Raw genomic sequence first — 25550 nt, forward strand, 5'->3', positions numbered from 1 at the left:
TGTCATAAAAAATAAGCAGCTCTTTAATGCTTTATTGGTTATATAGAATTTCATTTATTTAAAGAAGTGTAAATTGGAAGAAGAAAATCAATACCTTAATTTTGTGAAACACCACTTACTTTCAGATAAAATGAAAAGATAAAAACATCCGTTATGAAACGGAGGGAGTGAACTTTATATTAGTCTTAATAATCACTAGAAACAAAACTAATGAAAACCACAAATTTTCTTCCATTTGGAATTTGTGGCCAACAAATAAATGTTCACATCTTGTGCGTTTTAGCATAGACTTTGTGGCTCGCAGCCGCAGGACTCTTTGGGGTCGTTCGGTGGTATAGGCTGGGATATCCAGCATTAATTTTTTGTATCGTATTTGGTAGGAGGTATAAAGTTATACCTCCTTCTAAACACGGTACAAAATGAAGCATAATCCCAAGGGTGGGATATCCCACCTTATCCCAAAAAGTGGGATAAATTAGTCCCGAAAATATAATCCTGGGATAATTTTGGCTACCTACCAAACGACCCCTTTGAGTGTGTTAAAGTTATACGGTCTTATGTTGACATCCATTATATATGAAGTCCTTTTTTTTTTTTTGAAATTTATGCCGGAAAGTTTTACATCGGAGTTAAAGCGCTCCATAACAAAGGTGCTTTCATACCCAGGGGAATTCGAACTCGAAACCTTTAGTTAAGGATAAATGAGTACTTCACACTTCACCACAACCATTGTTAATAGTAAGATTTTTAACTGGTGATTTTATATATCTCATGATATTTAATTATATTGTAATACTATTACGAACTTGTGATTTTTAACGTATAATGACTATATAAACTTATTCTCGAAATTAAGTAAAATAGGAATATTTAAATTATCTTCAAATCTAAAAACTAGCATTCGTTTTTTGACGAGAATTGTTGCAGCACCAAAGGTGTGTTTGGCATGAAATAAAACATTTCTTGAAAATAATTTTCAATTTTTTTATTGTTGATTGGTCAAATTATGTTGAAAAATATTTTATTTAAAAAATAAAATTCTATAATTTTCTTATTAAAAAAATTAACAAGTTACATACATATAATATTTCTCTCCTCCACCCCGACCACTCCAATGATGTTTGTCTAGAGCTCAGATCAGACTTACAGCGCATGAAACTCATGATCACTATATTGTAAGGGCATTGACACCATAGAATGTTATACGAAATTAGAGTCTCTTCTTTATATTGTTGTCACGTAGTTGCTCGCCATAGCATGTTATATGAAAGTGTCACTTCTTTATAATTGTTCTTACAGAGCTCCTTGGTTAACATGTTCTACAAAAACGTCGCTTCTCAGTAGTGTTCCGTCACAACAGCTCGCCTAAAAGACCAACTCGCTCTATAATATTGCCACACATACAATATTAAATACTTTTGAAAAATTAAAAACAAAATTATTTATATACACATACCAAATACATATAGTGAGTAAAAAAAAACAAAAAAAGAAATGATGGAACGGTGTCGTTCTAGCTTTGTGGCTCTTGTTTTCTTGAGAGTTGTAATCGTAATCTTAACATGTGGTCTGCAAAAAGGTGATGCTTCTCACTTGTACTCTCTCACCAAACTTTTTTGTCCTCCAAAATTCCATTAAAATTACATAAAAAGCTTAGCAAAAATATATGAAATCAAAAATATAACTTGGGGTTTGCCTTCTTTAATGGCTTCTTCAATATTGAGTGGAGCTGAGAATTTCAAGATTCTTAGTGGAATTTCTCCCTATGGGTCATCGTTTCTTGGTTCAGAATTGAATATTAAGAGTTTTCCTCAAAAGGGTATTGTGAGTTATTCAAGGAATTTGAATTCTAAATCAAGAAGAACTCTAAGACCTGTTAAATGTAGTTTGTCTGCTTCAAGGCCAGTTTCTCAACCACGATTCATACAACACAAAAAGGAAGCATTTTGGTTTTACAGGTAAGGGTGTCAAATGGGCTGGTTAGGCGGATCAAAAGGGCAATTCGCCCTTTTTTTGGGTGGTCATTAAATTTTATAACTCATATTTGAAATCTTTAAATTTTATCCTTCCGTTAAAATTGATGGGTTCCAGGTTCAAACTTTTACTCAGTAAAAAATTTTAAAAAAATTCGCAAGGCAAAATTTAAATTTTGCTATGCCCCTACCGGCATATACTTGTTAAGGAATTATAAAAATTATATCCGATCCGGCATATTTATGTCTTATGGGCAGACTTGACATAAGTATATCGGGTTCGGTATAATTTTGGTAATTTCTTTACAAATTTATTACTGGATCCAGTATATTTATGGGCAAATTTTTTGTTAACCCTTAACTAAATTTTTTTTCCTAGTTATGCCTTATGCCTTATGAGACAGTATAACTAAAAGTATGACCTATAAGGTATAATTTTTTCTGAAGACATAAACTTTGTTTTATAAGACAAATTTTTAGTTATGTGTTAAAGAAAAGTTCCGCCTTATGGACGTACTTTTAGTTTTAGTTATGCCTTATGAGTCATATTTTTAATTATGTCTTAACTAAAAGTTTGCCCCACAAGGCATAACTAGGAAAATACTTCTAGTTAAGGCTTAACATGCCTTATGAGTCATACTTTTAGTTATGTCTTAACTAAAAGTTTGCTCCACAAGGCATAACTAGAAAAATACTTCTCTAGTTAAGGCTTAACTAAAAGTTTGCCCATAAGTATGCTGGATCCGGTATAAGTTTATTAAGGATTTATTAAAATTATGTCGGATCCGGCATACTTATGCCAAGTCTGCCCATAAGGCATGAGTATGCCGGGTCCGACATAACTTTGGTAATTTCTTAACAAGTGTATGTCAGTTCCGGCATATACGCGACCCAAACTTTATCTTGCATTTTTTTTTTAATTTATGTTTGAGCGGAGGCTCGAACTCAGAACCTCATGATTTCTGCGTGAACGCTCAGGGTTGCAACGCGAAGGGCAAAAATTAAAGACCAGCAATATGAGGGGCATAATTTAAAGACCACAAATATGAGGGGAAAAATATAAAGACCACCCCAAAAGAAGGGCAATCCGCGCAAAAAAATGGATCAAAATGGGCTAAGTTAATAAATGAGTTGAGTTAAAATGGGCTAAAAAAAGGTTCATAACCCAACCTGCCTAATTTTTACTAAGTTTTAAATGGTTGTTTGGTTGTTGGTTAGGAGGTGATTTAGTCATGCATCAAATCCTGCATTACTTGTACCATGTTTGGTAGCATCTTCTTGCTATATATAAAATTTAACATACCAAATTACACTGTTTGGTTAGCAATTTAGAATTCCACATAACTAATAAATGTATATGAGGTAATTATGTTTTATTTTATGTAGGATACAAGACAGAATAACTGATACAAACATAACTAATACATGCATAACTAATCCCTGCATTATTTATACCAGCATTACTAATACCTGCATAACTCTAACCTGCAACCAAACGAACCCTAATTGTTTTGATTGTTATTTCATAGTATTTTGAGTACCGAATAAAAAAAATTCTTTTATTATGGCTATATATAATATATCAAACAAAAAAAGAAAAGTTAATTTGAAAGTACCTTGACAAGGTTCTATGGGTCAATTTGGGCTAAATATCAGCCCAATTTGAGCTACATATCAGACTCAATTTTTAGATGAACTGAAAAGGGCTGAGCTAATAAATGGACAGGTCAATAACCCACCCAAACTTGAATGGGTAGGGCAGGTCGTGTTTTTATGGACTAATTTTGACACCCTTATATACAGGTTCTTGTCTATTGTGTATGACCATGTGATAAATCCTGGGCATTGGACTGAAGATATGAGAGATGATGCACTTGAGCCTGCTGAGCTACACAGTAGGTATTTGCAAGTGGTGGATGTAGGTGGTGGAACTGGATTTACAACTCTTGGAATTGTTAAGCATGTTGATGCTAAAAATGTGACAATTATTGATCAGTCGCCACATCAGCTTGCTAAGGCTAGACAAAAGGAACCATTGAAAGAGTGCAAGATAATTGAAGGAGATGCTGAGGATCTTCCATTTCCTACTGATTCTTTTGATAGATATGTTTCAGCTGGAAGGTAATTTCTCTACTTTGTTTTTTTTTAATAACTCGATGGATCTCCACGGTTTGAAATTCGGTGGATAATGTGCCCGCCCCTCTAAGGGCGGATGGAGAATGTGAGTTATGGGTTTATTTGAGCCTAGAGCCAGTAGCTTTGGCTTGAGCTCTGTATGTGTTAAAATTTTGGGATCTTTAGACAAATAGCCGACATACTTAGTATTTACTTTTCCTAGCCGGTATACTCTGATGATACATGGACTATAATTGATAGATATGATTCATCTGGAAGGTAATCTCTCTACTTTTCTTCATCAAAAGGTAATCTCTCTACTTTTTTTTGGATGACTGAGAAATCCTGAGGGCTAGTTGGCACACTGTCTGAAACTCGATGGATAATGTGTTCATCTCTGGCACCAAGGGTGTGGCCTAGTGATCAATGAAGAGGGTTGAGAACCATGAGGTTTCTGGTTCATATCTGTGCGGAGGCAAAAACACTAGATGGTTTCTTTTCATTTTTCCAAGCCTTTGTAAATATCCGGTACCTGTGCTCACGGGCGGAGCCACAGCCATTGAAGGGTGTTCATATGAACACCCTTCGTCGGAAAAAATTGTCGAATGCCTATGTTAAATATAGAACTTTGTGGATATATACTAGTAATGAACAACCTTGACATAGAAACGAAGGATAGCCTAGCGGCTAAGGGTGTGCAAACTATCGCCCACACATCCCCTGTCCTAAAATATGAACACCCTTCGTCGGAATCCTGGCTCCGCCCCTGCCTGTGCTTGTGGGAGGTAGCAGGTACTCGTGGAATTAGTCAAGCCCCGCAAGCTTTCCCGGATATCATGGTTACAACAAATAAATGTGCTCGCCCCTCCAAGGGCGGGTGGGGCCTGGAAGTTATGGGGCCGAAAGAAAACAGTAGCTTTGACACAGAATTTGTATATCTTAAAATTTCACTAAAAAGTATAAATAATTGATTTCTAATGCAGTATATCAGTATACTGGTAGAATCCAGAACTCGAACACAAAAAGTTCAAATCTTGGATCCGCCTCTACGCCCTTCTTCAATCTACTTTGTTTTTGCTCTTCTTATCTGATGCCACTTTATAAGAAGTTGCAAGCTATTACTGCTGAACTATTGCTTAGAGAAATTTGGGTTTCATGTTAAGGATAAATCATATTATACTGGTGAAATGTCAGTTTTTTCTTGTTATTCTTGTCTTTCCTACTATTCGGACTTGTTAGTAAAGTACTATGTGATGTTGTTAAACAATTTAATCGAGCTGGGGCAATAGTGGAGCCAAGAACTTATACGAGGGGATTCAAATAAATATTAATGTTAGACTTGGGGATTTGAATCTGTCATCGAAAGCAAATCTTGAACTCCCTTGGCCACTTCACTCAAATTTCACCTTTTGTTAAGGGTATTCAATATGTTTACATACAACAACAAAAAATTGTTTTTAGTATAATTTTAAAATAAAGGGATTCCATTTTACTCCCTTTCCGTCATCTAGCTCCGCCACGGAGCTGAGGAGGAGTTTTTGTTACTCTTCCTCAGATGTCGAAATACTCTTTAACATTCTATGATTTTGATAAAAGACCATATGGAAGGTTGTGCAGTTCAACTAGCTAATGTTCCGTTGCAATTTTTAGGCCACATATATCGTTTTCTTATGTTTACCTGCTTCAATTTTAAAATTACTAGTGCAAAGATGAAAGATGATTTTTTTGAAGAATTAACCTTGCTACGAAGGTGTTTGTTAAACTCAAAATACGAAGCGCAACTGAATTTCAAATACGGAGAGATTTTACTTTAGGTTTTTATCCAATGTGTTATGTCTCCTTATTTATATTAAACAAATATATTAAGTTCAAGACCAATAAATATGCTTGATGTATGATTTTGCTGTTCTATTATCCGGTGGAATCCAGTTCAATTTACTTCTCGATGTAATAACATGATTTTATTTTTCCAGCATTGAGTATTGGCCAGATCCACAGCGTGGTATCAAGGAAGCTTACCGAGTACTAACCATAGGTGGGGTTGCTTGCGTAATTGGTCCGGTCTACCCGACATTTTGGTTATCTCGTTTCTTCGCAGATGTGTGGATGCTCTTTCCAAAAGAAGAAGAATATATAGAGTGGTTTAAAAAGGCTGGTTTCACACAAGTTAAACTCAAGCGTATCGGCCCAAAATGGTATCGTGGTGTCCGCCGGCACGGGCTAATCATGGGCTGCTCTGTGACTGGTGTGAAGCCATATGCTGGGGAATCTCCATTGGAGGTAAGGACTTCCGTTCTTCCTAAATCTGCGCTGTTGCTTAGAATAAAGAAAGACTTTAGAAACTTGTGATCTAAAATAAATTATAGGTTATGTGGCTATAAATCATCTCATTAAGGGTAAAATAGATACTTTAATGTTAAACTGTTACTAAATATAAAAAAGTGTCATTCTTTTCGGGCCTGACTAAAAAGGAAAGAGTACCACATAGATTAGGACGGAGGGAGTATTTCATTGGAAAAATTTTAAGCACGTTTTTTACTTTCCTGCACTGCGCCACTCTCTTGATGTCACTTTACAGACACATTTTCCACTCTCAGACATTTCGAAACATTTGGTATATTATACGGATAATACTAGTTCTTTAGAATTCTTCTTCATTGAGCAATTGAGATTCCAAGTATTATGAAATCGATTACTCCTATTTGGAAAATGCTTATAGTACTATTTTCTAGTACTAACGGATAACAATAAACATACAAGCTTAACCTTTTCATTTTCCATCCATAGTCAAATTACATGACATAAATTGTGATGGAGCATATACCGTTGATGGCACGAAAAAAAAAAAAAAAACACTTTGCGAGTTCACCTCTGTTTTCAGCGCTGTTTACATTTTGAACTTTCGGATCGAGAATTTGTTGTTTTAGTGGATAGAAGCTTTGCTATCAAACCTGAACTATACTTTTTGACACTAATAGTAAACATTTTTGCAGCTCGGTCCTAAGGTTGAGGATGTGAGCAAGCCTGTAAACCCGTTCGTATTTCTCTTGAGATTCATGCTTGGCATAATGGCTGCAAGTTACTACGTGCTCGTTCCGATATACATGTGGCTCAAGGATCAAATCGTCCCGAAAGGTCAGCCCATCTAAATAATAAGAAGAATTATCAATCCAAGAGAAGTTCTCCACAAATTCTGTTTGACTGTGCTCCACCAGTGACCACAAATCTGTCGAGTACCGACAAAGTTTTTGGCGTCGTCACAGAGGTGAATTTGTTGCTTTAGTCTGTTAGTTTTGCAGCCTTAGAAAGGGCCCTTGTAAAGTTTGATTTCATGGTAAAACCTAGAAAATGTTTGTGATGTTTCCTAGTTGTATAATCTATCATTCATGTTTTTTATCATGAGTTGACGAAACTCGTTGAAATAAATAGTAGTAATACATTATTTGCCAATGTTGAGCATGTTTTAGTATTTTATTCATGTCATAATTGATGCTCTTTTGTAATCCTTAAGCAACTTCAACATGAGCTGCTTGTGGAGGATGTAGCGTTAGTGCTACGGGTTCAAACTCAACCCAGTATTTTTGACACGTAATAGGTGTCTTTGATAAATAACAAAACGTTTGACAAATATTAGATTCAGAACCTATAACTCTATAAGTACAATAAGTTTATCATTAAAAACTTTAAAGATTGAACCATCCAGTTAAAATCATTGATCCTCCTCTGTGCTGCACACTAGCAAAAAGAATCGAAAAGGGCAGACGAAACTCTGGGTCTTACGTACACAACCTTATCTTGCATCGCAAGAGGTTATTTTCCACGTCTTGAACCTATGACTTCCTGATTACATGGAGCGACAACTTTTACCGTTGCGCCATGCTCCCCCCAAAGGATGCAAAATGAATGGAGGAAGAAAACAAGAAAGAAAGATTGAACAAGGCTAGACTCTATGCATGAAAGTTATAGAGAATATGAGTCAAGTCTCCAAATCATGATGACTTCCTTTGCAAATTTTCTTACTTGGTTTAGAAGGTAATTTGAAACACGGTTTGATGGAAATTTTTTGGGAGCATTAATAATACTTTTATTCCTTTGGAATTTTGGACATAAAATAGCATGAAATTGACTTCGGTTTTTCTAACAAGGAGTTGGTATATATGCCCTGGAAATATTTGAGGATTAGTGACGCATGGTTTGAACTCAGTGGGTAACGGATCCATCCTTCTACCCTTTTTTTAAATACCAGACTTTCATTTGCAGTAGTGTTCGAATACGTGACAGTTCGGAAGAACTATGAAAAAAATACATTGATTTGGACATACTAACGTGCACATGCGAATTCAGGATTTGAAATTTTATCGGTTTCATACTCGAGTTAATATACCATAAAAATTGAATTCACAATCGAATATCCATTAATACATATACAGAGTCCCGACAAAAGTTATTGAGTTCATGTGTACCATATAGCTTCTGAAAGCTTATGACAATGCCAAGTGGGTGAAAAATTGGTATTGATACCACTCCGAATAAATTTAGGAAAATAATAGGACTCCCGCAAAATCGAAGTATATAATTGAAAATGAAAAACACTAAAGAAAATGGAGAGTAGCAGCAAATCATGTGCCATACATATGAGAGATAAAAATGGCAATCTTCTTGCACGCAACTCAGCGTGCTGTTTGGGTGTAACCATAAAATATGGTCAAAAAATAAAAAAAAATATTTGGAGTTTTAAGGCAAAATACACAGTACACAACTCATATTTTTTCCAGTCATTCTCTTTCAATGCTCTTTGTTCCCTACTCATCTAACCATCCAGCTGAGTATTTAATTTGATTTATCTTTTATTGATCAAATTTAATTATTTTTGGGAAGGAGAATATCCAAGAAATTAGAAATAGAAATACAGAATCTTAACTGGATGGCTATGTTTAGAGTTGGAGATGACTTACGTGCCCTCACTGTATGTGGTGGAATGGATATCATCGTCCTTCCGTTTTCTTAATCAAATGTCTCGGGTTGGAGTCCTGAAAATAGAGAAATTGCTTATAGAGGAATGCTTTTCCTTTACATGGACCCTACAGACTGATCCGACTAGTTTAGATTCGCGCCACATGAGATTTTTTTTTTTTTTTAAGGGGGACGCGCTTCCTATCCTAAACTTTTCATTTTACTTTTAATCATGACGTACTTATAATCATAAAAATAGAGTAAATAATGAAAAACACACATAACCTATAACTTTTTCGCGAGTTTCACACCTCGACTATCAGCTTCTCTCTTTTCCTAACTTGAAACTCGTGAAAAAGTGATAGTTCACATGTATTTTTAACCATTATCTCAAATGTTATTACATGTTTGTGTCTGGTACATCTGATTTAGGCTGAAAATCTTTTTTCCTTTCAAGTTCAGCACTTCAAAGCATGACAATATCTTTCAAATATCTTAATATCCATTTTTACTAATTCCAACCTCTGAATCTAGTCAAACATTGCTATATATCTTTTGTCTTGTCAAACCCCTTATTCACTCCTCTCTTTTTCTCTAACTTTTAATATTTTATAATTAATTTTAGTGTAACTAAATGCCTTTATTGAGCCCTCTTGGCACAATATTATTTCTCTATTTAATAAATCTCCCAGCCAGCATTATATACTCAATTCTCTCTCTATCTCTCTGCTTTTTGTCTTGTCTATTAAAGATCCAAGAAGAGAAAACTATGGCAGATAGTGTAAAAGCAGATGATAGTGTAAAAGCAGATGATCAACTTGTTGAATTCAAAGAAGCCATCAGTTTATTTGACAAAGATGGAGATGGTAATAATAAGTAGTAATCTTTTTTTTTATTATTATTATTTTTTATTCTTTGCTGGTGTTCGATATCCATATTGAGGCCTGACGTAATTTGAATTCGTGCTTGTGTAAGGTAAGGGGAAGCGCTCCTTACAACATTTTTTCTCATACTCAAAGCTCAAATCCGAGACCTGGTTAAAGCGCGAATTTTTTCTTGAGTTCATGCTAATACTTTCAAAGAACTCTACAGTAGTTAGATTGGTTTTGTCAAGTTTACTTCTTTTTTGGTTGAATCTCAAACATGACATTCATCTGCAGGCTGCATTACAGTAGAAGAATTGGAAACAGTGATAAGGTCATTGGATCAAAATCCAATAGTGGAAGAACTATGCCATATGATTAGTGAAGTTGATGCTGATGAGAATGGCACCATGGAATTCACCGAATTCCTCAACCTCATTTCCAAGAAAATGAAGGTAAAAATTTAATCGCACTCGGTGTTTGTGTTTAATCGTATCAACCTACTATTGCTAAGCGATTTAAGTGTAACACACTTGTTATATATCTGTTGGATTGGTGTAAAAAGCAGGTGCATATAAGTTTTTATCAAAATTTTCATTCATATCTTTCCTCCATCTACCCCACCTGTTGACTTGGTATGTTGTTGTAGTAGTAGTACAGTAGTATTTTTCCTCCCTCTGAATGTCAAGCCAATAGCGGAGCTAGGTTCAATAAAGCGGTTCAACTGAATCTCATTCATTAAAAAATTATACTGTATAAATAGCATAAAACTAAATTTTTATATAAGGGTAAAATAGTTGAGAATTGCATTAGTCACAAGTTTGAATTCTAAAAATGACATTCTCGTGTATTTTAGAATTTTCTAATTATAGTCTCTGACATCACTATTATCTTTTTTGGGTTGTCAATTTACAGGAGAATGATTCAGAAGAGGAACTTAAAGAAGCTTTTAAGGTGTTTGATAAAGACCAAAATGGTTATATTTCAGCTAATGATGTGAGTTAATATCGTGTTTGAATTTTGTGCTTATTGTTATATTATGTTTTTCTTTAATTAAAAATAATCTTTATTTATGCTTTTTAAAGAAGATTTACTAGAATTTTTTTCGAGTACTTTGGGGTACTCAATCATGTACGGCATGTACTCATATTGTTCTTGAAGACCAGTCAAAAAGATAAAACTGTTTTTAAATTAAAAAAAAGGGATTGCATATTTTAATTAAATTATCAATGAATATAATTAAACTAGTTAAGGGGAAGGTGAGGGGGTTCACATGTTAATATTATCTGTCATTATCTTAAAATATTCTTATTTTTACAGTTGTTTCAAATCCTAGATAATTATTAGGTCGTTATTATCACTTTGAAACCAATCTGTCAATGCAATGAATTTTTCCACAGTTCACACTGAACAGTGCACTTATTGCTCCTTTTGACTTTTTCTTTTTTAATTGTTATTAATCTAAATTACGTAGTTTTTTGGATGGAAAATCAGGATATGTGCAATAGGAAGTTGTAATTGTGACCGTATAAAATTATTTACGCAATAAAATATCGTAGAAGGTAATACAAACAAATCTCTTGATAAGCATTAATTGATAATCTAGTGCACACAAATTTCTTAATAAGCGACGTAATATTTAGAGAAGGGAGCAAATGAATAAACTTCAGGCAGGGGTCTTTTCCCTTTTAGTGGAGAAGAAATTGCACCATTTGTCCTTCAAATGGTTGGTCTATAATTTTTGTCCTTTAGCAATATAATCGAATTTATGTTTCAGGGTGTAATTCTTTAATCATGCTGGGCATAACTTGTATATTATTATGATGCGAATATATAAACTTATAACCTGAGAAAAAGTTATTCACTTTATTATAAGGGCCAAAAACTAAAGACCAACACAAAATAGGGGCTTAAGTGCCAATGACCCTTTAGTGAACCTTACGTCGCACAAATCTAGATTAATCGAGCCAGTAGCACTAGATTCTAGATGGCTATATGGCTTTTGCGTACACACAGATGATAATTTTTTATAGAGTACAATCAATTCACTTATGAGGTAAGTACGAATAAATATTTTAATTAATATTAATTGGTAATCGGATAACTTAACATGCAACCACATATTAAATTTAATAATGGTATAAAAAATAATTTTAATTGTCAGTGTATATAACTTAAATCATTGTCTGCAGTTAAGGCACGTGATGATTAACCTTGGGGAAAAACTAACAGATGAAGAGGCTCAGCAGATGATTAGAGAAGCAGATTTGGATGGAGATGGTCAAGTCAACTTTGATGACTTTGTTAAAATGATGACACTTGGATAGAAAAAAATTATTCATATTTGTTTCCTTTTACAAAGTATCGTTTTATAATTATTTGTTTTATTGTAGTTATTAACTATATGATCAATGTTGCAGGTAAGGAATTAATTGTAGGATTATTCGACTATTAGACTGAAAAATTTGTAATCAAACGATGCCTTAATTAGTTTATTTTTATTTCCCGCTCTGTGTCCTGTTCCGTATTTGTTTTGGGGTTCAGTGAATTCAAATTCGCACGTAAAGCCTAATTTGGATGTAAAGTGCTAAACCCGAGACCATTTGTTAAGGATCAGTCGTGAAACCACGCTTATCCAAAAAGTTACAATTGACATCTCATCGGTGAAAATTTACGGTGTACGTAAATAAGTAAAAAAGAATCTTTTATGTGTATATACTATATATATATGTTAAATCCTCTTAATTCTTCGTGTGTTTACTTTTTAATATTTTGTCCTCTTAATGAAAATTCTAGTTCCGCCACTATTAAGAATGAAGGAATACTTACCCTCCGATCACTGACGGTTTAATTTATTCCTAACAATACACTAGAATAAGTATAAATTACTCAGTTTTTTTTCTTACCATTCTACTTAATGAACTATCTGTGAACTCTTACTAATTTCATCCAACATTTTATAGTCTATTAACGTTATATTTCTTATTTAATTTGAGATATTATAAATCTAGGAGTTAATAAGAACCTTACTTTCCCTTATAACTTTTATCTTTTACTAATCCTTTTCACATGTCTGATCTCTTTGATTTATAAATCTTGCTTTAAATACTAACTAAATTAATCTGTACCATCCATATATTGAATAATTAATTTGCCCATTCCTAAAATCGAATAAAAAAGTTATAGTTTTTTAGATAGGAACGATAACAACTCTACCAACAACAATGATTTATAAGTTACAGTTTTTTATTATTTTGATTTTTCATTTGAGTAGGTTATGACTTATTTTGTTTCTTATAATTAACCAATTAGTCGTAGATAATTTCGATAAGGCACGTTATATTAGTTTATTCCTTAATGACATACCAAAATAAATAACAATGTAATTAGTCATGAACTTAATATGAAGAAAAATGGAGATTTTATATATTTGTCACGTATAAGTTCAATGATTCCTTTCCCAACTCCAAAAGATGACTAAACTATCAGTCTATCACTACTTAGTCAAGTAATTAAATAAATATTAGTTGTAGATATAGAATTGGCTTCCTTCCGAATGCCCGCAATTCTTTTAGTGAATATAATATATAATTCTACTCTTAGAAATTGGCAATTTTTAAGAAACTAAATTCAAAGCACGTTCATAAATTTGTTGACATGACATGTTTCTACTCGCAATAAAGTAAATTGATTTTGCTTTAACATACTTAATCTACTCTTAGCAGCCGTAGACATATGTAGAATTTTAAATTTATGAGTGTTGAATTTAAAAAAAAAAAAGAGTTTTATTAAGTCTAAATAAATTATTTATACATTATACATAGTTTTTTTTTAACACAAATTAAAATCATAGCCAAACCTATTAAATTATGCCGATTCTGTAACTAGGATTCTAGCTCCGCTCCTAACTTATTGTTACTTGGTTAAGCTAATGAGTCAAGTCTTTTACTTGTGACTTAAGGTTTTCTTCTCTCATGCGTCAACAACTACGTGTAATCGATTTGGTTCATTTGAAAAGTTTTTCATGTTTGAGTTTTTGTGCGTGTGTGACTTTTGACTACCACCAACCACAGACTACGTACCTTACGTCTCCCGACAAACACTTTAACTCGTATTCGGTGCCAAAAACAGAATTTTCATCCAAAGGATTTATCATTTATTATATATAAATAATATTAAAAAGAAATAATGATCTAAAACACATCTTAACTGTCTTTTTTACGAGTGTTTCGCCCTAACTATAAGTTGTTCTTTTTTCTACCCGAACAATCACCATCTACTGGTGATAGTTCATGTAGGAAAAGGAAACAACTGATAGTTGACCTAATCATGTTCGAGGTGTGTTTTAAGCATAGATGGTGATAGTTCAGATAAGAAAAATGAACAGTTCACATTGAGGTGTAAAACTCGCTAAAAAATAATTATTCCGGTGTGTTTTGACAATTAACTCTATAAAAATTGAATGATTGCATAGTTTATTGGATACTTATAAATTAACCTCATCCATTTCATACTCAGTTAATTATGTTTTATGAATAAGTCAAGGGTCAAACACGTGGAAACCATAACTCACGATCTAGAGATCTTCGTGTCCAAGTACCTGAGCGTAGCACCATGGGTGGTTTGGTTATATACGTCGAATCAAAGAGTTGGTTGTGTCCACGCACTAACTCTCATATAGAAAACCGTATATGGAATTTGACCATCTCATACTGATGTCATGACATTCAAGGTAGGGATAAGGTCTGCGTATACTCACCCTCCCCAAACCCCACCTGGTGGGAATACTGGGAATGTTGTATATTAATGCCATGGCATTTAATCTTGAAGTAGTCTCATATCGATTACTATGTTGAATGGTTCTCCTTGCCCGACCTGGACACGGTTTTGTTAGGCCAACGAGGACTGACAAAGATCAGTTATTGGTCAGAGAAATTGAAGTAGTCTCGTATCAATGTTTTGTTATCTGCTAACGCAAGGCATCCAAGTCCGTTCCCCACAATTTTGTCGAGTACAGGCTCGAATATTTCTTCGGGGATCAAGTGCTTATCATCATGTCAAAAGCTATACCGAATAGCAAGAATATAACTTTATTTGTTAACCAAATCCATCAAACAAGCACTATGTTCGATCATGACTACGACCCCAGCCATCCCCGGCTCTCACCTGGGCCTTGCCATACCCAAGATGTTGACGTTACACAAAAAATTGCATGGCCAGCATTGTTCAGCCTAAATGCTGAATACACCAATCAAATATTGTTTTCTCAATCAAATCCAAAGGAGATTCAAGTGAAGCCATGACAAAGCCAAAATTAGCTCACCTAGTGATAGATGTTGCATTAAACTTAGCAAAAAATCTTATGATCGCGAAAAACTAATGCATCGCTCTAGCGTCCTCAAAATGATTCCGATATGTTAATAGCTAGTAAGTGATCATGAAATAAAAAAGCAAATGCACTAAAAAGGCTGAAAATGAATGATTCAGAATGAAACCTCCATTAAGTGAAAACAAATGGTGTCCAAAGTTTCCTATCAAAAAGAATGAAATACAACTCTCCAACTTCTGTACTACATAGTCCATCCACCAGAAAACTTAAAAACTCATTTTCATTAAAGCAAGTACCCTATAACATAGGTGTGTGCATAATTTTAGCATGCTTTGTTTAGCACCATAATTTACAAAAGGAAGAAAAAATTTCCTCAACCTATACCACCATGCCTCGCTATTATTATTTGTCTTTTGGAGAGTAATAATGTTAAAAAAGAATCTTCAGATACCACAATGGGGAGAAATTGTTTCTAGTCCAAACATACTGTAATTCACTATCTCGATGATGCATTCAAGCAGGCACAGGGTCAGTTACTCTGCCATTTTCAGCTTGAGCCAAACTATCATAGTATTCCACCAAAACCTTCCAACCACCTGGGCACATAAATCCGTCTGGAGGGCTCTCCTTGTTCTTTGCAAGCGTTCGCATCTGAAAGAAAAACAAAGCGTTACTTACGCTATATTGATTGAAGGACAGCAGCAAAATACTTGATCTAGCATTGTAGAATGTAATAAAGTGGTCCTTTCTAGAGTCGGGTAAAACCTACGTTGCTCGGATTCTCCAAAAATATTGCTTCACCCGAGTCAGATCCTCCAAAAAGTGCACTACTTTGGAGGATCCTACACGTACCCACCAACTTTTTTTAATGAAGTGGTCCTTTCTGGAGTCGGGTAAAACCTACATTGCTCGGATTCTCCAAAAATATTGCTTCACCCGAGTCAGATCCTCCAAAAAGTACACTACTTTTGGAGGATCCTACACGTACCCACCAACTTTTTTTAATGGTCTTTTCCGGGGCCGGAGGGGAGGGGGCTAAAATCTATGTTGCTTGGATTCTCCAAATATTACTGCCGCACCTATGTTGGATCCTCCAAAAATGCACTACTTTTGGAGGATCCGTCACGCACCCGCCGGCATTTTTGAAGAGTCTGAGCAACATAGATATAGAATACTGAAAGCCAAAGGAGAGATAGAAACCTTGGTGCCTGAAATGAAGATAAAATCTTGAGGCCTAGAGGGGTCAAAGAAAGCCATTCCATTCTTAGTCTTGTCATATGCCGCCACCTAAAAGAAAATTTAGTATTCAGATTATTGTTTGGAAATAAAGAGGAAAGACATGTTCCATTTTAAACACGGTTAAGATGTTGCCATACCCTGAAAGGCAAGATATTCAACCGTTCTAGTCCCGGAGCCATACTGAGGACCTTCTTTCCATGATCTGCATCGTAAAGATCTCTCTTCTCCAGTGGATGACCCATTCCAGCTGGATCTCGACCCACGATATAAAAGTTAGCACCAGCATTGATGCGAGCCTTTGCATGCCATTGCACCTCGGTTGGACCAGCATAGTGCATGGGAGATGGGAATATAGAAACCACAGTTGTCTCTGGATCAAGCACCCCATCTTCAAGTACCTGAGGGAAGTTCCAATCATGTAGAGGAGTTAGAAAGAAACACCACGTCACTACATGACTCATATTGAGAAGGTGAATCAAGGTTTAGCTGGTATTTCAGCCACCAAAAGGGATCAAAAGAAACTGAGAACTTTTCTACTTTCTTCAAGCAGTAATTTACACAAGAATAGACGCTCTAAAAAGTGAACAAGCATGAACTTTGAGCAAAAATGACTAGAAAATGACAAAAAAGGTCCCTTATGTTTGGGAGTAGGTTCAAAATAGTCCCTACAGTATGCTCTGAACAGTTTAGTCCTTTAAGTTTGTTAAAAGTCAAAGCTTTTGGTCTCTGTCGAATATTTAACAAAATTCTGGCTGTTAGATTTGACGAGAACTGTAGAAAAGAAGATTTAATCAAAAACACTAGGAAAGTTCATTCACATCCTAGAAACTGCCACACAAAAAACCGTACTAGACACCAAAAACTAGACAAAAATTAGCAGAAATTGCACATAAAAAAACTGCACCAGAATCTAGAAAGAGACAAAAAATAACAGAAATTGCAAAAAAGTACCTTCAAATATGAGTTCCTGATAAATCTTATTTTACCACAATTCCCGTCAAATCTAACAGACGGATTTTGTTAAATATTTGATGGATACATAAAGCGTTAGCCTTTGGCAAACATAAAAAACTAAAACTGTTCAGAACTATTTGAACCTACTCCCAAACATAAGTGACCATTTTTGTCATTTTCTCCAAAAAGGACTGTGGAAGCTTGGTCAGTTGAAAGAGGTAAGGAATCAAGTAGCATAGCTTTTTATTGCTTTATTTTACTGCCAAAAAGTGGAAAACATAGGCTCGATAAACAGAAGCACAAACCTTTTCATGTTGCCTCATTCTCCAATGAAGTGGAACATCATCTGCCTTTGTGTAACCTCCAAGAGGATGAAGCAAAAGGACAGGATTCTTATATCCCATCTCGAGAAGTCGCCGACGTGTGTCAGTCATCAATAATGCATGGCCATTATGCACAGGATTTCTCAGTTGAAAAGCAAAAACTGCATCTGCGTTACGCCTTGTAAATTCATCACGAAGTTCAGCAGGTGAAAGTCGGAACCTGTCAAGACCATCATGGTACTTGATTGGTTCTATAACTTTCAAATCACCACCAATTAGCCAGTCTCCAGCATGAGTTATAGCTTCATCTGCATAAGGAAGACCTGGGGCAGTTGTGCCCCAAGTTCTTGCTATCCGTTCTTCTTTGTTATGCTTGTAGATCTCGATACTACAATTACCAAATTAACATGGAAAGACATCAGACATAATAAAGACATCAGAAGTACTTATGTTGCTGACAAGCAGGTAAGAACCATGATAAAATTTAGTACATGGAGGAAAAAGGGGTGAATGAATTGCTAAACAACCAATGCGGAATATTAGTCAGATATTCAAATGATTATCCGAATATCATTTGCTAAACATGCAAATGATTACATGGCAGGAAGTTGTGTCAAAAGACCTGCAAATGCTTGGTATCAATGCAAAGATCTATATAGGTAATAGCTACTAGTTGAGGATAGGTTTTAGACTAGTTATGGAACTATTATTAACGTATTTTTCACTTTTATTTTATTTAGTATGATGATGATTGATATGAGCTTAAATGAAGAAACAAGGATTCATATAGCTATCCCCAACTTGTTTAGGACTGAAGCATAGTTGTTGTTGTTATCCGTCGAGTAAATCACAGAGTTAGTTACCACCTTTTGAGCACTTTGAGTCACTACATCAGAAAGCAGATTACTGATATTGGATTCAAGTAAAATATTTCATATTATTATCAAAAAAGAAAAATTACATTATCATTATAAAAAAGAAGAATATTTCATATAGAGATTCCACCAGTGTATCAAGTTGTTTGAGGCTCTCTATTACTTCTGATTTGAAAAAGAAATCTGAAAAGAAGAAGAGTAAAGATAGGTGTCTTCCAGCTTACGTATTTGTTTAGTAGAGGAAAATTTGATAAAGAAAGAAAAGACAAGAGGGGATTGCTCAGATAGTAAGCACCCTCCACCTCCAACCCGAAGGTTGTGGGTTCGAGTCACCAAGGGAACAAAAGGGGAAGCTTGAGGCTCTCTATTACTTCTGATTTGAAAAAGAAATCTGAAAAGAAGAAGAGTAAAGATAGGTGTCTTCCAGCTTACGTATTTGTTTAGTAGAGGAAAATTTGATAAAGAAAGAAAAGACAAGAGGGGATTGCTCAGATGGTAAGCACCCTCCACCTCCAACCCAAAGGTTGTGGGTTCGAGTCACCAAGGGAACAAAAGGGGGAGCTACTGGGAGAGGGGTAAAAAAAAAAAAATTAAAAAAAAAAAAAAAAAAGAAGAAAAGAATGATCAACATATTAATCTTTATAAAAGCAAATGGAAATCAACCAACGACTTATTTGGATGTAGAAAGTCGAAGCACATGATGACCTGTCATCCCTAAACCAGTAGAAAATAATCAAGCTTGTGCCTTATGAGCAATTTTAAAACTTCAACTCGAAGGTTGGTGAGCCAAGTTTATACTTTCTTAACATCAGGAGTATCCTGGGGAAAACCTAATATGATGCTGATTCTTTTCAAGATATTTTGAGGATGAATGTTCTTTTCATGGCACCCAAGGGTGTGGCCTAGTGGTCAATGAAGCGGGTTGAGCATCATGAGGTCTCAGGCTCAAATTCTAGCAGAGACAAAAAACGCTAGGTGATTTCTTCCCATCTGTTCTAGCCTTGGTGGATAGAGCTACCTGGTACCTGTTGCTTGGTAGGAGGTGGCAGGTATCCCGTGGAGTTAGTCAAGGTGTGTGCAAGCTGGCCCGGATACCACGGTTATATAAAAAAAAAGTTCTTTTGATGCATATTAAAAAAAAATCATAATTGTGGCTGACACAAAAGTAAGCGCAAGTTTTCTCCTTTACTACTAGTCATGCTAACCTTAAGGGGGGGCACTAAAGCGTAGCACATAATAATAATTGATTTATATTTAGACGGGGATGCCTGTTCAAATAAGTCATTTTCACATGGTAAACTACCGAGATCATATTGGCACTGCGATATCCATCGAGATACCGACCTAACATATTTGTGCAACTATGCACCAATCCCATCCATCCCCACTTGTGGAATTACTTACACTAGGTATGTTGTTATTGTTGTATGCACCAATCCCTTCTAGATACTGAAACACATATATAATGCCAACTGGTATTCATAATGGTTATACTAACCATCATGACTCAAAATTAGGAAATGGTTGTACAATCATCAGATTTAACATCAACATATTTCTGAAAAAACAGGGATAACTTCAGATTTCTTTTATGGTAAAAGGAACGTTCTAAAATAACAGAAATACGTCGAAAACAGTACTTCTTACTACAAATAATTTCTGTTTTCCTTGATTATCATATGCTATAAAGATTTAAACTTTTCTTTAAATCCTAAAGGAAGATTTACAACCCAACATATGTGACCCAACTTGCCATTTACAACCGTAGGCACTAGCATCAAAACTCCAAATTTCCTTTTGAATAAGTCCCACGATCAATTCAAAACCACATACCACTTATCAAAACAAACGATTGACTGAAGAAAACATGTCAAGATTAAAAAAAAAATGCACCAAACAGAGGAAGAGCAAGGACGCTTACAAACTAACATATTTCTGCAATTGTGCACCAAGCCCATCCAGATACTGGAATATGTATAAAGGGCTAGGTGGCATTCTTAATGGTTACAAAAACCATCATGACTCAAAATTAGGAAATGGTTGTAAAATCATCATATTAACATCATCTTTCTGAAAAACAGTAAAAGAAACATTCTCAAATAGCAGAAATACCTTGAAAACATTACTGCTCACTAGTCATTACACACAATTGCTCTTGCCCTTGAGTACCATTAAGTCATAAAGATTTAAACTTTGTTTTAAATCCTAAATGAAGATTTACAACCCAACATATGTCACCCTAATTGCCATTTACAAAATACAACCATAAGCACTGACATAAAAAATGTAACTTTCCTTTTAAAATAAGTCCCAAAATCAAATCAAAACATATACTTACCACTTAGCAAAGCAAACCATTAAAAAAACAATACTTACCTAAGGCTTGGACAGATAGGAAAAAATAGCCTACTATATACAAATAAAGATAGAATGGTGTCAAAAAATAAATTAAAAACAATTTCGCGAACACAAGAAATTTCTTCTTACTCGCTTAGTATGGCAATGGGGTTGTTTTCATCATCAATAGCAAGTATTATTATTATTATATACAAGTAAATCATGGCATTAACAATACCAGTACTATTCCTATTCTAATACACCTTAGTCATTTAAGGCAACAAACCAAACAGTCCATAAAGAATGGCAACATTAATAGTACACCCTTCTTTACCAAAAAAAACATTACTAGTACACCCTATTCAGTACTATTATTATATACATAGTAAATTATGGCAGTAACAATATTAGTATCATTCCTATTCTAATACACCTTATTCATTTAATACAACAAACCAAACAGTCGATGAAAAATAATGCCAGCATTACTAGTACACCCTATTTAGTACTATTCTTATATACCCTACCAAACAACCCCTAAGGACTGGACAGATAGGAAAAAATAGCTTACTATACAAATAAACATAGAATGTTGTCAAAACTAAAAGGCATAACACATATACATGCCCTCAAACTTGGCCTCAGTAGGCAATTATGCCCTCCAACTTTGAGTGTGCACCAGTAGTCACCTCAACATGTCTCCACTTTGTCAGTTGAACACTCCAACTTACAAAATGATCGTCTATACACGTCCAAATTTATGTGTCGCGTCAGTGACACATCAGCATTTGTGTTTACGTGTTCAACTTTATACGAGTTGAGGTGCCTAGGGCATACCTGACACCTGAGGCTAAGTTTGAGAGCCTGTATTATGCCTCAAAATAAAAATAATTTCAAGAACACCAAAAAAAAAAAAATCTTACTCGTTTAGAATGGCAATGGGGTTGTTGTCATCATCAACAAGACTGACACAACTCGAGCCACCAATTTCACTCTTCTTTTCATCATCAATAGCTAACACAATTGGTACAGACATATTGACAACAGAGCCATCTTCAATTTTAATAGAATTAAAATGAAGAGTTTGGAGGAACTCAGATTCTCTCATAAAACCTTTTAATGGACTAGCCCAACCTTCACTTAACACATGTACCCATTGTATATCAATCTTGTTAAGCTTTATTTGTGGTAACTTAACTGCTTCTTCTTTCTTTAAATCTCTTTGTGATTCCTCAACAAAGAGTGTTACTAGTTTGCCACCATCTGGTTCTATCAATAACCCACAACTGATTCGGGTCGGGGCACCCACTGACCGGGTCGACCCGGTTCTTTTTGATGTGGAACGGGTTGGGAGAGGTAGATTGAAGGGTGTAGAGAAATGGGTTTTGTGGGTTTTGGGTAAAGATTGGATTTTTGTTGGAGTTTTGAGAAAATGAGAGCTTATGGTTGCCATTGGTTTTGTGTTTGTTTGTTTTTTTTTTTTTTTGTTTAGGATTCTCTATCCACTTTTAGGGTGAAGTTGGAAATGAGTTTGGTGGGATTTTTATAGGGTTAGTTAAGATAGGATATTGGAGGGAGATGTAAAGTGTGTAATTTAGGAAATAAATTTTCCTTGGACATAGATGTACGTCAGCAATATAGAAAGCATTTAAATTTAAATAACGAACTTTGATTCTACACCAAATTTAATATTAATATATAAAAGGTAAATGTATTTGAGTGTACTTGTTTGTTGTATCTTATATGTATTTCAACTTTATTTGAATGCATTTCATGTATTTGGAACCTAGGTGGGCAGGGGCAGAGTCACACCCAATAATCACTCCAGCCATAGAAGCTTGATCTATTTTGATATAGCTATGAATGGTAATTTACAAAATTACGGTAGCTACTAAATATAAATAAATTAAAAGGCAGTTATTATCAATATTACCTCTTAAAGTAGTTATGTCAAGTAATTATTCCTAAATAAAAAGGTTAAGGGTAGAAAACACACCCGAATATCACTTTTTTTTTAGTTTTCTATCTGAATTATCATATATGAGAGTTTTCTACTTAAATTATCACCAATTAGCTTGCAAAACACACCTCAACTACCTGAATTATCAAGTATGAGAATTTCCTACCTAAACTATCACTGACTAGCTTGCAAAACACACATCAACTATCAGTTATTCGCTTTTTCTACCAAAACTATCACCAACTAGATTGCAAAATACACCTCATTAAAAGTGAACAACTGATAGTTGAAATGTGTTTTGCAAACTAGTTTGTGATAGTTTAGGTAAAAAAAGTGAAAAATGAATAGTTGAGGTGTGTTTTGCAAATTAATTGGTAATAGTTTATGTAGGAAACTCTCACATGTGATAGTTCAAGTAGGAAACTCTCACATGTGATAGTTCAAGTAGGAAACTCTCATATGTGATAGTTCAAGTAGGAAACTAAAAAAAAAAGTGATATTTGAAGTGCGTTTTTGACCATTATCTCTAAAATAATTCCAATGTAAAATATAGACTACGTAAAACAGATATTTGTGGTCCTGCCCTTTTCCGGACCCCGTGCATAGCAAGAGTTTAGTACATCTGAATTTTTTTTTTTACTTATTATAATCAATGACTACAAAAAGATTTGAATCAAATTATTTACAAATATAAAAAAACTAGAGAATCTAGGATGATATATAGTCCCTCCAGTCTATTTTGCTTGTCAAGTTTGTCTTCTGCACACCCTTAAAAATATTTATAAAAATGATAATTTAATTAAAGTAATCACATTTTTGTTCTCTAATCTCAACTAATACTACTTTTCTTTTCTGCACATTAATCTCTCTATATTTGTTAGAGTAGGAATAAAGGTTATAAAAATTATTAATTCTATCTTAATTTTTTAAAATGGTAATTATTTTAATAACCATGAAACTTAAAATGGACAAGAAGGAGTAATACGTTGTCAATCTTTTTTAAATTCAGTCTCTACAGTGTGATATAAAATGACTCCAATAGAACACTTTCTAGGAATCCTCTTCTTTAAAAAGTTTTAGTTTGAATTCAAACTTGTACCAAGAACTATTTATTTTGGAAAGTAATAAAATACTAATAATGGAACCACATTCACTTTATCTTTTCCAATGAATGAACCTTGCCTTCTTTTAAGGCTAGATTCGAATGTGGTCCCAAAAGTGGTATGGAAAAAAAACTTTTCTTCTACACTTTCTAGGAAAGAACACAAATGTTTGTCACTTGTCAATTGTTTTTAATAAGATTGGCTGACCGAGATAGTCAAAGGCCATTGAACTTAACTCATCATACTCATTGTTTGGTAAATGGTTTTATCTTTACATGAGCACGTACGCATGTCCTCGTGGACTCACTATATAATGTTATAATTGTTTCCTTTCAGTTTTTTTTTTTTTTTTTTTAAGCCCTATTTTGGAGCATCTCTAGATTTAGTTTTGCTACTAGGGATAAGAGGTAAATAATTTTATTATTAAATTTGAGATGAGTTTATCTTATATTTGGTTGAGATAGAATCGCGTTAAAACTATTTTCGAAATTATAATGTTATTTTATTTTTGTGGGAGGATGGATAACTTATTCTCCAACCAAACGACGAGTCCGGAACCAAAATGCCCCCAAAAAAATCACTTTGAACCAAAATACCCCAACAAAAAAAATGTTACAAAACTACCTTTAGCGCAGTAATTTACTGCGCTAAAGCAGTTCACGGAGACGGAGTCGTTAACTGCTTTAGCGCAGTATTTTACTGCGTTATAGAAGTTGTTAAAAAAAAAATCTATAATGCAGTAAAATACTGCGTTATAGAAACAGTACAAAAAAAAATTGGCCAACTTTATTTTTTGCAACACTTAGTGTTTTTTTCCATACTTTGACCAATGATTAGTCGTGTGTCAAGACTCCGAAACGTCAATATTTTATATAGAACCTGATATTTTTTTCTGCATACAATAATGTAGGCTCAATACATCAAGGATACGTAAACGTTCGGATCGTCATTTTAGGGGTTGAAAAGGTGCCCGAAGTAAGTTTTATTTATAAACTTTAGGTTTAAGTGTTCTATATACATAGACGTCCATTTTTGTTTGAAGACTTGTTGTCATTAGCTTAAGGTTTTTTATTTTTAGAGTTTAGATTTAAGTGTGTTATTTTTTAAAGTGTAACTTTATTTCGAATATACGCGATTTTTTGCGCTCGGATGTCCGATTTACGCGAGTTTTTTTTTTTAACATATTCGAAAGAAAGTTACGCATTAAAAAATAACACACTTAAGGAACTTAGTGTTTTTTCCATAAAAAGATCTCAACATCTTATTTTAATAAATCTTTTCTTTGCAGCGCTTAGTGTTTTTTTCATACTTTGACCAACGATTAGTCGTGTGTCAAGACTCCGAAACGTCAATCTTTTATATAGAACCTGATTTTTTTTCTGCGTATTATAATATAGGCTCAATACATCAAGGATACGTAAACGTTCGGATCGTCGTTTTAGGGGTTGAAAAGGTACCCGAAGTAAGTTTTGTTTAAGGTTTAAGTGTTTTATTTTTTAAGGTTTTGATTTAAGCGTGTTATTTTT

The 25550-nt window shown here is 34.3% G+C and overlaps 3 protein-coding genes across 3 annotated transcripts; 2 read left to right on the plus strand and 1 right to left on the minus strand.

Annotated features, from left to right (window-relative positions):
* Window positions 1-1571: 1571 nt before the first annotated feature.
* On the plus strand, window positions 1572-7538 carry LOC132616528 (2-methyl-6-phytyl-1,4-hydroquinone methyltransferase, chloroplastic-like). The gene is made up of 4 exons (XM_060330982.1): window positions 1572-1958; window positions 3777-4094; window positions 6062-6368; window positions 7082-7538. The coding sequence occupies exons 1-4, from the start codon at window positions 1705-1707 to the stop codon at window positions 7235-7237; spliced, it is 1035 nt and encodes a 344-aa protein (XP_060186965.1). The 5' UTR covers window positions 1572-1704; the 3' UTR covers window positions 7238-7538.
* Window positions 7539-9090: 1552 nt separating this feature from the next.
* On the plus strand, window positions 9091-12411 carry LOC132616529 (calmodulin-like protein 8). Its single transcript, XM_060330983.1, has 4 exons — window positions 9091-9907; window positions 10202-10359; window positions 10820-10900; window positions 12097-12411. The coding sequence occupies exons 1-4, from the start codon at window positions 9676-9678 to the stop codon at window positions 12229-12231; spliced, it is 606 nt and encodes a 201-aa protein (XP_060186966.1). The 5' UTR covers window positions 9091-9675; the 3' UTR covers window positions 12232-12411.
* A 2972-nt stretch (window positions 12412-15383) lies between these two features.
* LOC132616830 (ATP sulfurylase 1, chloroplastic-like) lies at window positions 15384-22474 on the minus strand. Its single transcript, XM_060331526.1, has 5 exons — window positions 21885-22474; window positions 17732-18137; window positions 16610-16870; window positions 16434-16520; window positions 15384-15884 (listed from the first exon to the last, which is right to left on the minus strand). Exons 1-5 carry the CDS (start codon window positions 22412-22414, stop codon window positions 15747-15749), a joined length of 1422 nt encoding a protein of 473 aa, XP_060187509.1. The 5' UTR covers window positions 22415-22474; the 3' UTR covers window positions 15384-15746.
* Between the last annotated feature and the right edge of the window lie 3076 nt (window positions 22475-25550).

Source organism: Lycium barbarum, chromosome 11 (genome assembly GCF_019175385.1).
Source record: "Lycium barbarum isolate Lr01 chromosome 11, ASM1917538v2, whole genome shotgun sequence".
Taxonomy (NCBI): domain Eukaryota; kingdom Viridiplantae; phylum Streptophyta; class Magnoliopsida; order Solanales; family Solanaceae; genus Lycium; species Lycium barbarum.